Raw genomic sequence first — 15,804 nt, forward strand, 5'->3', positions numbered from 1 at the left:
CAGATTTTTTGACCATTCAATGTTTTGAGAGAGAGCAAGAGGAAGATGGCACCCCATGGTCCTTTCTCAGGCAGAGGCAGTTTATACAATATCCTCCCATGTTCACTGTCACAGCAAGGAGGGATGTCCTGGGGGTTGGGAACACTGTAATCCCGGCATTCTGAGTTTTCTCTTTGGTGGTCCTGAGCAGAAATCTACATGCCTTCTGTGCGGGTTTAGCCTCTCTCTGAACTGCATGTGACAGTGAGATTGCTAGGATTACCTCTGCAGCTGAACATGACTGTGTGTGTGTGTGTGTGTGTGTGTGTGTGTGTGTGTGTGTGTGTGTGTGTGTGAGCGCGTGGGTGTCCATGTGTCACACCCTGAGAGATACAGAGTGAGGTAAAGTCAGTTCAGTACTCATGGATCATAATAGCTGCTGTGATGTTACAGTAAGACTAACCTGACATTGCAGGCCTGAGTGGGGTCCCCACATCCGGTTTCCAGGGGGAAAGGAAGCTTGGTTGAAGATGCTGTATCCCTGAAAACCGGATGTTTCCGGTTTCTATCTACTCCGTTGAGGGTGCGTTTAGGACAAGGCAGTTGAAAGATGGTACATTCATGATAAATATGCCAAATGTGGTTTATAAGTAGGCCTACTGTATAGAAATGTATACCACAATAGGAAATAGGGAGGTCTCCTAAACACAACGCTTCATTGTTGTAATGGAATATAAATTATTTTTGGTGTACATCCTGTGATGTTACATTGTCATCATTTGAGTTTTAACACTCCAAAGGGTTAAATGTGCTCATTTTGTCCATTAGTTGCTAAGGAAGTGAAGCCTCCTTGTGCAGGAAACAGGGAGAGCAATTTCCTGTTATGCAGAAATGTTTTAAGGGACTGCTGTCCTCCAATCAGACTTCAGATGTATAGGCAGGAAGCAATGTTCAAATGGCAGCAGTCTCTGGGATCCCACACATTCTGTTTTCAGCTGGATGTCTCAGAGCCTATGGTCACATAGCCTCATGTGGAAAAGAAAACCATTTTCAACACACAAAACGTTCATCAGCTTGGACAACATGAAATCCATCAGTTGTTTCTATATCATGCATGTTGTCAATTCCAGTTTGTCAATGCATTTAACATAGGCTATCTGTCTGATGAGGGCCAAAAGGCAATGCATTCTGGGTCAACGAGTCTTACAATGTCCTTGGGTTACAGTAGCCTACCCATATTGGCAATTGGAATGTAAAAATAAAAGATACTCATTGTGTAGCCTTTTCATGCAATGGCCATATGCTTTTCTATTTAAATTAACCGCTCTCATTAGTAGGCTACTCAATTTAAATAATAAGTTCAACTTTTCCACCTCTATGTGTGTTGTTTTAAGGGCAAGTCAGTCCCTGACAGGGAAAAAGGCGCTTCCTCCTCAGGAAACGCCAGGGGAGCACCTCCCGCGCTCAGGACCCAACGCCAAACCCTCGTGCATCAATTTAGTCGCGCCTCTCACCACATACAATGCGCGCTTCACCAGGCGAGGACCACAACAGCTGGAAAGTAACTTGACGAAATAAAAACGACATAAGAAAACTAAAGTTATTATTTGACCTTGCTTGTCTTTGAATAGCTTGCTTTCTGTTTCTTGGGATACGTATTGTTGTATGGAATGTACGAGTTGTTGCTTTCTCACAAGGATTGATAAATGATAAACGGTTCGGATGTTCGCGCGGATGGTTCACGAAAATGAACACAGGTAAGATCACTTTAATTTGGACAAATGTACAAATCATATAGGTCTAGACAACGTTTTGGTCAGTTAATAACAAAACGCTAATTGTCAGATTTTGTTTTGTCCCTATAAAAAATTAGTATGTCCTACCCATATAAAAAAATGGGAAAGGGATTGCGTGTGGAGGTAGGGAGACATACTTCCCACTAAGCATGGACCAACGCCAACGCTGTCATTTTTTGGTGCGGCCTTGATTTCACGTAGATTTTTGGTCGTGTCCCCCAAAAAAATCTGGAACATTCATAGACGTCTGAGTGGTGTAACCATTTAACCCTTGTGCTTCGCTGGAAAAAAAAACATGTCCATTGTGGTATGGGTTAGATTCACCTGCACAGTTTAAACACACTCAAGACAGTCAAAGAATCATGTAAAAATAGCCGAAACGATATTTTGTCTTGTCAGACCTTTCGGAAAGAAGAAATACACGAACATTTGATTTCAAAAACTATATTTAAGAACTATTTGTTGACATTTTTGAGTGTCTGTGTCAGAGATCTGCTGCTCTCACACTGAGAAGGAGAAGCTTGGGAAAGCTCCTTTTCACCCAAACATAATTATAAACGTGCAACCAGAACCAGTCAAAACAAAATACATCAAAGACGTGTTTATTTTGGACCTGTGCAAATACCTATACACATGAAAGTCCCCAGGTCAAAATGACCCACATCATGTTTGTATAAAATCTACACATCAGTGTGTCCACATTTTGAAGTTAAGTTCATGACCCTAAATTAGGAAAAGTTATTTAATTTCATGGAGATAAAGAGAAGTTAACTAGTAACTCAAAAGTGGAAATGGGTCAAATTGAACCGCAACATAATAGGAGGGTTAACAAACCAAACATTGAAATAATGTAGAAACCCAAACTGGTCTGTGCATCAATACCTGTATATAGTAAAATACGGTATACCGCCAAGCTCCAGTATTGTACAGTATAATGTATTGTACCCTACTTTACTCAACTCAACTCAACTACTAAACTGTACTGCACTATACTCTGCTGAATGAAACTCTACTATATTGAATTAATCTGTACTTTCCTGTACTCTACTTTACTCTACTCTACACTACTCTCTGAATAAAACTACTGTACTGTACTGTACTGTACTCTACGGTGCTCTACTGTACTGTACTGTACTGTACAAACTTGTAAAACATAGCCTCGATGTCTATGATTCGCTCAGTTCTGGTCTGGTTTGGGCCAACCAAATTGTGTACTTGTTTGGGGGCGGAGCTCATTACATTTTGGTAATTTAGCAGACTTACAGTCAGTGCATTCAACTAATGTAGATAAACAACAACATATCACAGTCATAGCAAGAAATAAATCTCATTGTAGCTGAAGTTGTCTGTTGGTTTATTCTGTAAATTGGACTACTTTAACTTAAGTATCATTGCTGCCAGATTTAACACTTTTGAAAAAGCTAACATAAGTGCATGTGACAGATGGGAGCAATAATAAATATTCTATGTTGCAATCTTCAGTTTGGCCCACTTTCCTATATAAAATAGTTGTACAAATGATTATTGTGATATAATGCTAATAACTTCATTGAGAATTAATGTGCTGTTGATATTTGGCCATAGAATCAATAACCAAAATTCTTTAAAATACCTATTTTCAATTTCAATAAAATACGTTATTTCAATGTCTGTAATGACATCTTTTCAACATGATTTTAACATCCGGAAAGTATGTTTTTTCAACATCCAGAAAATATCTATTTTAAACATATTTTGGAAGTCTTCTCAACAATATTTTGCTTACTGATTTGTGCAGACTACAATAATTGGTGGAAGTTGACAAGACCTGGGATCATAATGCCACAGACTGGGATAGCCTATAGCCATTGGTGGCAAGCCTAATAGAGAGCAAATTGTTGCTTAGATATAGAATTGATCATGCAATTCCAATCATATTATTTAAACCATTGAAGTCCCAAGTGTGAAACAGTCACTAGGTCTGTAGTGTATATTTGAGACTGTGAAAAACTACAATGCAGTAGTTATCTGTGATGCAGTGTTTAGGGAAATTGATGTTGATAGTCTAAATATAAGCTACATGACCAAACATCTCATTCCAAAATCATGGACATTAATATGAAGTTGGTCCCCCCTTTGCTGCTATAACAGCCTACACTTTTCTGGAAGGCATTCCACTAGATGTTTGAACATTGCTGCGGGGACTTGCTTCCATTCCACCACAAGAGCATGAGTGAGGTTGGCCACTGATGTTGGGCAATTAGGCTTGGCTCGCAGTCGGTGTTCCAATTCAACCCAAAGGTGTTCGATGGGGTTGAGGTCAGGTCTCTGTGCAGGCCAGTCAAGTTCTTCCACACCGATCTCGACAAACCATTTCTGTATGGACCTCGCTTTGTGCACGGGGGCATTGTCATGCTAAAACAAGAAAAGGCCTTCCCCAAACTGTTGCCACAAATTTGGAAGCACAGAATTGTTTAGAATGTATGCTGTAGCATTAAGAATTCCCTTCACTGGAACTAAGGGGACTAGCCCGAACCATGAAAAAGAACCCCAGACCATTATTCCTCCTCCACCAAACTTGACAGTTGGTACTATGGATTCTGGCAGGTAGTGTTCTCCTGGCATCCGCCAAAACCAGATTTGTGCGTCGGACTGCCAGATGCTGAAGTGTGATGCATCACTCTAGAGAACACGTTTCCACTGCTCCAGAGTCCAATGGCGGCGAGCTTCGCGTTGCGCATGTTGATCTTAGGCTTGTATGCGGCTGTTCGGCTATGGAAACCCATTTCATGAAGCTCCCGACGGACAGTTCTTGTGCTGACTTTGCTTCCAGAGGCAGTTTGGAACTCGGTGGTGAGTGTTCCAACCGAGGACAGATCATTTTTATGCGCTATGTGCTTCAGTGCTCAGCGGCCACGTTCTGTGAGCTTCTGTGGCCTACCACCTTGCGGCTGAGCCGTTGTTGCTCATAGATGTTTCCACTTCACAATAAAAGCACTTACAGTTGACCGGGCCGCTCTAGTAGGGCAGAAATGTTACAAACTGAGTTGTTGGAAAGGTGGAATACTATGACTGTGCCACGTTGAAAGTCACTGAGCTCTTCAGTACGGGCCATTCCTACTGTCAATGTTTGTCTATGGAGTTTGCATGGCTGTGTGCACGATTTTATACACCTGTCGGCAACATTGTGGCTCAAATAGCCAAATCCCATAATTTGAAGGGGTGTCAACATACTTTTGTATATATAGTGTATATCTAATATATCTAGTATAATATGCATTTCTAAACACATGAGTGATGAGGATTTTATTTACACCAGATATTCTTTTGATAATGCCATTATGGATTTATGACAAAGTTGTCAATGATATTAGACCAATTAGTGAAAAGAATATCAGAATTGGGCTATGATGCACAGCCTATGATGCATGTCACATTGCAACTTTATGGAGAATCTGATTGGTTCTTCATGGTCCAGCTAGGGGTGCTGTTTTCCTCAAGGGATGGAGATCATATAGTTGATTGATCTGTTGAGGTCATGTTTGACCAGTTGTGCTGTCATGTGTTATCTTTTGTTGTTTTGTCCTTTGATACTCACACCTTCAAAAGAGCAGAAACAGTCTGAGAGGGGCTTCTCTCCAGTGAATCGCAGGAAGTGACTTGGGGGAAATCCTTTAATAAATCCTTTCGTGTTGTAACTTTTGTCCCTCTAAGAAAAGTGTCCACTTGCAATACCCTTCCCAGGTTCCCTATCTGTTTGAAGGCTATCATGGCACAAAGATAGTTAGAAATAACTTAGGCAATGCTTTTCATAATGATATGAGCTAGTGTAATGAAAGTTGTTTTAAAGATAGCCTACAGTATTTAAATCTCTTCTGACGCTATATGCATTGTTCCTTGAACTCCTAGTTAATTGTTTTTTTTTGTGCAGATCGCTAACCTCACGATTCCTCCCCTGTATGTTTTGAATATTACATTTCTGATTGAAGTCACTAATGATGATCTCTTTTGTTTTGTTTTCAGATTTTAAGAAGCCTCCTCTTGCTCCTAAACCAAAGCTTGTGAGTCACCTCTCCTTCAAGCTGCCATCCCCACTCATGTCCCGGCCCTGCTCCTCAGCCAGGGGCCCCAAACCTCCCATTGCCCCCAAACCCAAAGTACCACATGATCTTGAGGGGCGTGACTCTTCCCTGTTCTCCAACAACAGCCAGGAGGGGTGCGCCAACAAGGACCTGCTGCCCTCAGACGAGGAGCTGGACCAGGAGAACGAGCCAGAGGACTCTTTAAGTGGAGGGGAGGGGCTAGAGGAGGAGCCAGTGGAACCTCAGTATTCTTCAGACACTCTCAGTTCAGGGGTCAACGAGAATGGGTATGAAGAGCAGAGGGAACAGGAGGAAAAGATGATGCAGGAGGAAGAGGAGGACTGGAGGTTAACTGACAGGGTTCAAACAGAGGAGGTGGATTCTTTGGAAATGCTGACGGTCAGTAATGCTGGATTCACAATTGACTCAGAGGACACGGTGGAGATGATCGATTCGTACATCAATGATGACATCGACGCTGAGGGCAGCTATGCAGGCGAGGCGCTGGCCGACAAAGATGGCCTCTCAGTGTGCGACCTCTCCATAACCAGCATTGAGGAGGAGGAGTCAGCATGCTACCCCTGTGAAACTGGGCCTGGGAAAGAGGAGAGGGATGTAGAGGAGGAGAGGGAGCAGGAGGTGGAGTCCCGAAGAGAGGAAGAAAAAGAAGCAGCTGATAGCACAGCAGACGAAGTAACAGAATCTCTTTCTGAGGAACCCATAGCTCTCATCAAAGACAACAAAGATGACCTTGTTACCCAAGAGCCTTCATCCTTCAAGGAGGATGAGGAGGAAGCAGAGGAATCCTTACCTAACCCTGGTAGTCCTCACAATGTCCTACAGGAGGACGATGGAAATAATGTAATTGGTCCCTCAAATGAGAGAGTAGAAAGGTACCAACCATTTTCCATCATTGACGAAGACCCCATGACTATTCAGTACAAAATGGAAGGAGGTGATTGCCAACTAAGCCACCATAAAGCAAATCAACTCTTTGAGACAGAGGAAGAAGCAGCTGAACCCAGCCTGGAGCCTTATTACATCTCAACTGAGGACATTGTGAACCCAGAGCAGAGCCCCACAGAGGGCAAAGTTCACGGATTGGCAGAGAGTGAGAGCACTCCGGAGGAATCTTCACTGGCCACCACAGAGACCATGGAACCCAGTGAGTATTCAGCCATAGGTGACAATGACTCGCTGTGTGATGACTCTGACGACATGGGGAAGATTGAGTGTGTTTCCTCTGAGGACTACGTTGAGATAGATGACGATGATAAGGATGACAGGGAGAACATGACAGGTTCATGTCAGAGAAGGATGCCTGGATTCCAGACGGTGGAGGCTTTCTTTAACCAGAGTAACAACCAGCCCCGTTTCAGGCTGCTGTCCATCTCTGTGCCAGCGGACACAGAGACCTCCCAGGTCTTGTTGTTCTCTGACAGCCAGCTGCGCTCCACAGATGACTCTGATGTGTTCAGGGATGAGGAGGACCTAGAGGGCCACATCATTCCCTACCTGGATGAAACAGACACAGAAGAGAACCTCAGTGATGAGCATGTCTACGAAGAGGCCGGCCTGGACTCAGAGGGGGAGAATTTCCTGCCTTTTGACAGGAAGTCCATTGTCACCAGGTCCCGGTCACTGTCGGGGAAAGTGCCTGGTTATGTACCTGAGACGGTCCCTGAGGAGGCGGGCTCAGAGTTCCATGTTCAGAACTACTGCGAGGTGGGATTGGACCGGAGGGGACCCGCATTGAGCAGCAGCCCCATGTTAAACTCAACCCGGGCCAATAGCTCATCCAAACCACATCGCTTTCTCCTGTACCCCCGCTCCTTCTCCATGAAGGGACGTGACCTGCCCCTAAGTGTGTACAGGGAGGGCCAGGGTTCCCCGGGGGAGAGGAGGGAGGACAGCCTCTCTCTGCCGTGTGTCACGGGCTCTTCTGGAAGCTTCTCCCAGCGAAGCCCCCTGCCCTCCAGCGGCCTGTCCACCCCTACATCAATGGTGGACATCCCTCCTCCCTTCGAGCTGGCCTACATCACCAAGAAGCCCATCACCAAAAGTTCTCCGTCCCTGTTCATCGAGGGAGACTCCCCAGACAGGCAGAAGAAGATGAAGTCCTCCTTCAAGCGCTTCCTGATGTTGAAATTCAGGAGAAAGACGGAGAGCAAGCTGCTGGTGGATGTCAACGTGTCCTCCTCCAGGTCCTCCTCTGAGTCCAGCCACCACGGCCCTGCCAGGGTCCTTGATTCAGATAGGCGCAGCACAGGCAGCTCCCCGCAGCTCAAGTCCTGGACAGTCAGTAAGCCCAAGCGCTCTCCAGAGTCCCCATCCACCTTTCTGTTCTATAAGGACGGGAAAAGAAAAAGGGGTTCTGTGGCTTTCCTCAACCGCAGCGTGGCCCGGGTAGAGTCCTTCGAGGATCGCACTCTCGCCCCCTTCACCCCCCTCCCCCTGACTAAACCCCGCTCCATCTCCTTCCCCAACGCTGACACATCAGACTACGAGAATATGCCCGCCCAGACTCTCAACTCCGACTATGAGAACATCCAGATCCCCTCTCGGAGGCCTGTACGACCGGGGACCTTTGCAGAGTTTTTTGATCATCCGAGTCGGGCGCTGTCTTCTGCCAATGACACAGATGGTTATGTGGATATGAGTAGCTTCCCTGGGTATGAGAGAAATGCTCAATCGTCTGAGCAGGAGCCTGAAAGGTATGGGGACATTTTTGTTTATACCTTGAGCTTAACTACTGACTTGGATTTTAAGTTGTATAGTTTGGCCTTGTGTGTTATTGGTGTGTGTATGCATGTGTGTGTGCAACATTTTAAACTTGTAGTTCTGACTTGATTTTCCCTTAGGAAACATGTATCAACCTCTGCAAAAATGTCCATTAATTATAATCCACATAATAATTCACATTTATTGCTTTAGTAAACTGGCTCAAATTAAGATTCTACATCTGTAGGAGTGAATAAATCATTCAGGAACGGACATAACAATTCATTTGGGCAGTTCATAGTTTTTCTGCCTTGGATGGCTACCTAAGGGATACGGTAGGGGAGAGTGGGGTAAATTGAGCCAAATGGGTAGTTTGGGCCACCCTTGTTTGTTGGAAACCCTACACACTATGTATCATTTGACCAAATATTTTGGAAGAGGTCATCATTTCATGTAGTCTGTGAAGGAGGAAACCACATGGAAAAAGTGGTAAGCAAGTTCGGGTAAAAAAAAGATTTTCACCAAGTCAAATTAATTTATTGTGTTGAGGTTACACGATGCTTGTGTCAAAACCTAGCTCCAACTGCGCTGTTGGAGCTACTGTAGGAACAAAAGCATTTCGCTACACCCGCAATAACATCTGCTAAATATGTGTATGTGACCAAAAACATTTGATTTGATCATTTTAATATTGTTCTATACATCACTCTTTAAGCTTCAATATGAGGTCCTAAACTTAGCATGGGCTAATATGGTAAACATTCTTTGCCTTGAGGTAAGTTGAGCCAATGGTTGAGCCAATAGCAAGTTGAGAAAATTGAAGTGTTTTCTTCGCAGGCGTAATATGCAAGGCTTTATCGCTGGGATATGAGGTAACAATAGAGCCTAGCCTATGTTAAAAGTGTTTGAAAAAAGTACAAAGTATTTCTTAGATGTTAAGCCTGTGTTAAAAGATGCTTAAAATGATTATAAGACAAAAAAGCGATTGTGATTGTGTTGAATTGTATTTGGGAAATCAAGATGGACATGGTTTAAAAAGGTAGTGGTAATATTTTGTTCGGTACAGAAATTTGTAGGCGGCTTAACTTACCCTGTACCGCTGCTTAACTTACCCTGTACCGCTGCTTAACTTACCCTGTACCGCTGCTTAACTTACCCTGTACCGCTGCCTAACTTACCCTGTACCGCTGCTTAACTTACCCTGTACCACTGCTTAACTTACCCTGTACCGCTGCTTAACTTACCCTGTACCGCTGCTTAACTTACCCTGTACCGCTGTTTAACTTACCCTGTACCGCTGCTTAACTTACCCTGTACCGCTGTTTAACTTACCCTGTACCGCTGCTTAACTTACCCTGTACCGCTGCTTAACTTACCCTGTACCGCTGCTTAACTTACCCTGTACCGCTGCTTAACTTACCCTGTACCGCTGCCTAACTTACCCCATACCCTTTTTTTTGGACTATGTTTTCAAAACAGTAATGTTTACTTGAATTCTGATTATTTCCAGGGATACACAACATCCTGAAATATATGTAGGTATATTTGTTAGAAAGAATACTATATTTCTTTTGACGGAGTGATGCTGAATGAAATTATCTTTTCAACTTACCCAACTCTCCCCTACCTACGAGTCCCATGGTTTGGTGGGGCTGGACAGTGGACAAGGGATTCTGTTTTGTTGGACAAGCTGAGTCCATAGTGAAGTGAACTGTGTGAAATGCAGAGTATTCTCCTGTTATGGTTTTTGCGGGGATGATCTCCAGTGCTGGGCTGAGATTACCCCCCCCCCTGCACCCCCACAGTACTGCACCCTTATTATACAGACCACCCCAGATGATTAATTGTCAGAGCATTTTGGAGTCATCCCTCTTCCCTCCAGCCAATCAGAAACAGGATTGGGAGATGCAATCTCAGTATTCTGTGTGCTCTATGATGTGTTGCCCTCAGCATAGTAGCCACGTTTATTATTCTGGAGGTGCATGGGAGGTAATCATAAGGGTGTGTTGATACACAGGACTCTGGGAATCCTCTGAATTGGTGATGCTGTTGCATGTTGTTGCATCATCAGCATCCAAATGATGTTCAGTTCACATTAAAATTATACATTGGCACTAAGACATTTGAAATGAAATTGTTTGTTTGCAAATAAAGGGTCAGAGATCCTGTACCAACCACACGTCTTACTGTATTTTACTCTAACATTTGAACTGATATGGGTTTAGACTGCACATGTTGACTGTCTTTATTTAGCATAGCAGACAATTTGGCTGTTGATCAGTTTGTAATGGTCAGAAGGATCAGACTGTAGTTTCTGCAGGAGGTTGGTCAGCAGTGGTCAGGGGCTCTGTCTGTAGGTGTTGGGTGGAGGTTGGTCAGCAGTGGTCAGGGGCTCTGTCTGTAGGTGTTGGGTGGAGGTTGGTCAGTAGTGGTCCGGGACTCTGTCTGTAGGTGTTGGGTGGAGGTTGGTCAGCAGTGGTCAGGGACTCTGTCTGTAGGTGTTGGGTAGAGGTTGGTCAGCAGTGGTCCGGGGCTCTGTCTGTAGGTGTTGGGTGGAGGTTGGTCAGCAGTGGTCCGGGGCTCTGTGTGTAGGTGGTGGGTGGAGGTTGGTCAGCAGTGGTCCGGGGCTCTGTCTGTAGGTGTTGGGTGGAGGTTGGTCAGCAGTGGTCCGGGGCTCTGTGTGTAGGTGGTGGGTGGAGGTTGGTCAGCAGTGGTCCGGGGCTCTGTGTGTAGGTGTTGGGTGGAGGTTGGTCAGCAGTGGTCCGGGTCTCTGTCTGTAGGTGTTGGGTGGAGGTTGGTCAGCAGTGGTCCGGGGCTCTGTGTGTAGGTGGTGGGTGGAGGTTGGTCAGCAGTGGTCCGGGGCTCTGTCTGTAGGTGTTGGGTGGAGGTTGGTCAGCAGTGGTCCCGGGGCTCTGTGTGTAGGTGGTGGGTGGAGGTTGGACAGCAGTGGTCCGGGGCTCTGTGTGTAGGTGGTGGGTGGAGGTTGGTCAGCAGTGGTCCGGGGCTCTGTCTGTAGGTGGTGGGTGGAGGTTGGTCAGCAGTGGTCCGGGACTCTGTCTGTAGGTGTTGGGTAGAGGTTGGTCAGCAGTGGTCCGGGGCTCTGTCTGTAGGTGTTGGGTGGAGGTTGGTCAGCAGTGCTCAGGGGTTCTGTTTGTAGGCTAGGTGTTGGCTGGAGGAAGGCCTGGGTGTGGAACCTGTGAGGTCATTGTCAGGTCATCCGTGGGAGGAATCGTACTGCCTTTGAGCGCCCACTTCCCTATTTATGCAAAATGCCGGACAAGAGAGGGGGTGGAGGACTTTACAGGGCTTACAGTACATACAGTACTGTACCTCAACTGGCATGCACCAAGTTGAGATGTAACAGTAGGGTGACCTAACACCTCCAGTAGCCTTGGTGCCAGTCTGCTTAAGCCAATATGTGGTTGTCTTGAGTTGTTTGTGGTGTTTAATGCAGAAACAGTCCAGCACCGTGTTACACCTCTTGTGATAGCATTAACAGCACAGCACTGAACATGATTTGTACCCCAGTTTTCTATACATGTATTTTCACTATTTTAGCCACTGTAGAATACTTACTATCCAATAAACCAAATCCTTAAGTATATTTAAGGTCATTGAGCGGTGTCCACTTACCCTCCCACTATCAGAAGAAGGAACAAATAGGCTCACAAAGAGCCTGGGGAAGCGGGTAAGAATAATTGTTTAACTCCTTTTGTAATTTGCCACTGTAGATTTAGCCTTCAGCTGTCCTAAAACAGCATAGCACAAATTCTGCAGAGACTGGGATGCTATTGCCTTGTGTTGCCAGAGTGCGGAAGTTGTAACATGCTGAGATTAAGAAGTGGTTTTGGTGGGAAATGATTTTGAGTTTGAAAACTGAGAACTGACTTAATGGTCCGATTTGGTCCACAGCACTAGCATTAACTGGGAAGGTATTAATCTGCTATATACAGTACCAGTCAAAAGTTTGGATACACCTACTCATTCAAGAGTTTTTCTTTATTTTTACTATTTTCTACAAATAATTCAAATATATATAAATAAATACATTTTCTACCTATAAATAATAGTTAAGACATCACACTGTGAAATAACACATATGGAATTAAGTAGTAACCAAAAAAAGTTGAACAAATCTAAATATATTTTATATTTGAGATTCTTCAAAGTAGCCACCCTTTGCCTTGATGACAGCTTTGCACACTCTTGGAATTCTCTTAACCAGCTTCACCTGGAATGCTTTTCCAACAGTCTTGAATGAGTTCCCACATATGCTGAGCACTTGTTGGCTGCTTTTCCTTCACTCTGCAGTCCAACTCATCCCAAACTATCTCAACTGAGTTGAGGTCGGGTGATTGTGGAGGCCAGATCATCTGATACAGCACTTCATCACTCTTCTTCTTGGTCAAATAGCCCTTACACAGTCTGGAGGTGTGTTGGGTCATTGTCCTGTTGAAAAACAAATGATAGTCCCACTAAGCTCAAATCAGATGGGATGGCGTATCCCTGCAGAATGCTGTGGTAGCCATGCTGGTTAAGTGTGCCTTGAATTCTAAATAAATCACTGACAGTGTCACCAGCAAAGCACCATCACACCTCCTCCTCCATGCTTCACCATGGGAACTACACATGCAGCGATCATCCGTTCACCTACTCCGAGTCTTACAAAGACACAGCGGTTGGAACCAGAAATCTCAAATTTGGACTCAGACCAAAGGACAGATTTCCACCGGTCTAATGTCCATTACTCATGTTTCTTGTCCCAAGCAGGTCTCTTCTTCTTCTTGGTGTCATTTATTAGTGGTTTCTTTGCAGAACTTTGACCACGAAGGCCTGATTCACACAGTCTCCTCTGAACAGTTGATATTGAGATGTGTCTGTTAATTGAACTCTGTGAAGCATTTATTTGGGCTGCAATTTCTGAGGCTGGTAACTCTAATGAACTTATCCTCTGCAGCAGAGGTAACTCTGGGTCTTCCTTTCCTGTGGCAATCCTCATGAGAGCCCGTTTCATCAAAGTTCTTGAAATGTTCCGTATTGACTGACCTTCATGTCTTAAAGTAATTAAGGACTGTTGTTTCTCTTTCTTATTTGAGCTATTCTTGCCATAATATGGACTTGGTCTTTTACCAAATAGGGATATCTTCTGTATACCATCCCTACCTTGTCACAACACAACTAATTGGCTCAAACTGATTAAAGCGGAAAGAAACTCCACAAATGAACTTTTAACAAGGCACACCGATTGATTGAAAAGTATTCCAGGTGACCACCTCATGAAGCTGGTTTAGAGAATGCCAAGAGTGTGCAAAGCTGTCATCAAGGCAAAGGGTGGCTACTTTGAAGAATCTAAAGTATAAAATATATTTAGATTTGTTTAACACTTTTTTGCTTACTACATGATTCCATATGTGTTATTTCATAGATTTGATGTCTTCACTATTATTATACAATTTAGAAAATAGTACAAATAAAGAAAAACCATTGAATGTGTAGTTGTGTCCAAACTTTTGACTGGTACTGTATGTTAATATATTCTTACTGTTATAGTGGAACAACACATAATTTAATCAGCAGTTATTGTGCACATGTACTGAACAAAAATATAAACGTAACATGCAACAATTTCGAAGATTTTACTGAGTTACAGTTCACATGGGGAAATCAGTCAATTGAAATAAATTAATTGGGCATCTGTTGGTCACAGATACCTTGAAAAAATGGGCTTCACAATGGGCCTCAGGATCTCGTCACGGCATTTCTGTGCATTAAAATAGCCATTGATAAAATACAATTGTGTTCGTGGTCCATAGTTTATGCCTGCCCATAACCTTAACCCCAACGCCACTATGGGGCACACTGTTCACAACGTTGACATCAGCAAACCACTCGCTCACACGATGCCAATCACGTGGTTTTCAGTTGTGAGGACAGTTGGACGTACTGCCAAATTCTCTAAAATGACATTGGAGGCGGCTTATGGTAGAGAAAAGAACATGAAATGATCTGGCAACAGTGATGGTGGACATTCCTGCAGTCAGCATGCCAATTGCACGCTCCGTCAAAACTTGAGACATCTGTGGCATTGGGTTGTGTGACAAAACTGCACATTTTATGTGGCCTTGTATCGTCCCCAGCACAAGGTGCAACTTGTGTAATGATCATTCTGTTTAATCAGCTTCTGGATTCGCCACACTTGTCAGGTGGATGGAGATATGCTCACTAACAGGGATGTAAACACATTTGTGCACAACATTTGAGAGAAATAAGCTTTCTGTGCGTATGGAACATTTCTGGGTTCTTTTATTTCAGCTCATGAAACATGGGACTAAAACTTTACATGTTGCGTTTATATTTTTGTTCAGTGTAGTAACTTCCTATCTGTGAGAAGCAAAGAATGGAACCCCATACATGTTGTTAAATGTTTTTGAGAATTGTCTAATGTACATTTCAGTGTTGTTAAACCCATTGGAGCATGCAGTGAAGCACAGCATTCACACTGTCACAGCAATAAGAAGCACCGGGGTCTGCCACGCTGCTAACTCACGGATGTGTTGTCATTAGAGCATTAGCGCACTCTCCCCACTGAGCCTCAATCATTACCTTATCCACCCAGGCTCCCAGCAGAAGTGCATCTGTCAGCATGTACCATCCTATCCCATGGCCTGGGTATGGCTGTGTCGCTGGAGGCACTATAGAAGGTTTATTGGTCTCTCCACACGCTGAATCTATTGTCTATCTATTGTCATAATTTCACATTCATGCTATCCATACTTCTGATGGTCCTCCACATACTGTAGCTTTGCTATTATTACAGCAGTATTTTAACATGGAGGCATATAAAGTCAACTCAGACGGTTGAGTGCAATTCATTTGCGTCATATATCTCACAGATAAAGCTTTATGGAGAGAGGAGAGTAGGACTGCTCTGACTAAGAGACAAATTATGTGGAGGAAACTGAAATACACTGTGTACAAAACAGTAGGAACACACTCCTAATATTGAGTTGCACCCCCTTTTGCCCTCAGAACAGCCTCAATTCGTAGGGGCACAGGGAGTTCCACAGGGATGCTGGCCCATGTTGACTCCAATGCTTCACACAGTTGTGTCAAGTTGGCTGGATGTCCTTTGGGTGGTGGACCATTCTTGATGCACACAGGAAACTGTTGTGTGAAAAACTCAGCAGTGTTGCAGTTCTTGAAACACTAAAACCGGTGCCCTGGCACCTACTACCATAACCCGTTAA

General features: G+C 44.1%; 1 protein-coding gene across 2 annotated transcripts in view; it reads left to right on the plus strand.

Annotated features, from left to right (window-relative positions):
• The first annotated feature begins 1,475 nt into the window (after window positions 1-1,475).
• Window positions 1,476-15,804, plus strand: part of LOC115139951 (FYVE, RhoGEF and PH domain-containing protein 5-like) — a 44,866-nt gene continuing 30,537 nt past the window's right edge. For both annotated transcript variants that reach the window (XM_029677861.2, XM_029677869.2), the window contains exons 1-2: window positions 1,476-1,736; window positions 5,778-8,550. In XM_029677861.2, coding sequence (XP_029533721.1) covers window positions 1,727-1,736; window positions 5,778-8,550 — 2,783 coding nt within the window. In that variant the 5' untranslated portion in view covers window positions 1,476-1,726. The remainder of the gene's footprint in view (window positions 1,737-5,777; window positions 8,551-15,804) is intronic.

This window comes from Oncorhynchus nerka, linkage group LG2 (genome assembly GCF_034236695.1).
Source record: "Oncorhynchus nerka isolate Pitt River linkage group LG2, Oner_Uvic_2.0, whole genome shotgun sequence".
Taxonomy (NCBI): domain Eukaryota; kingdom Metazoa; phylum Chordata; class Actinopteri; order Salmoniformes; family Salmonidae; genus Oncorhynchus; species Oncorhynchus nerka.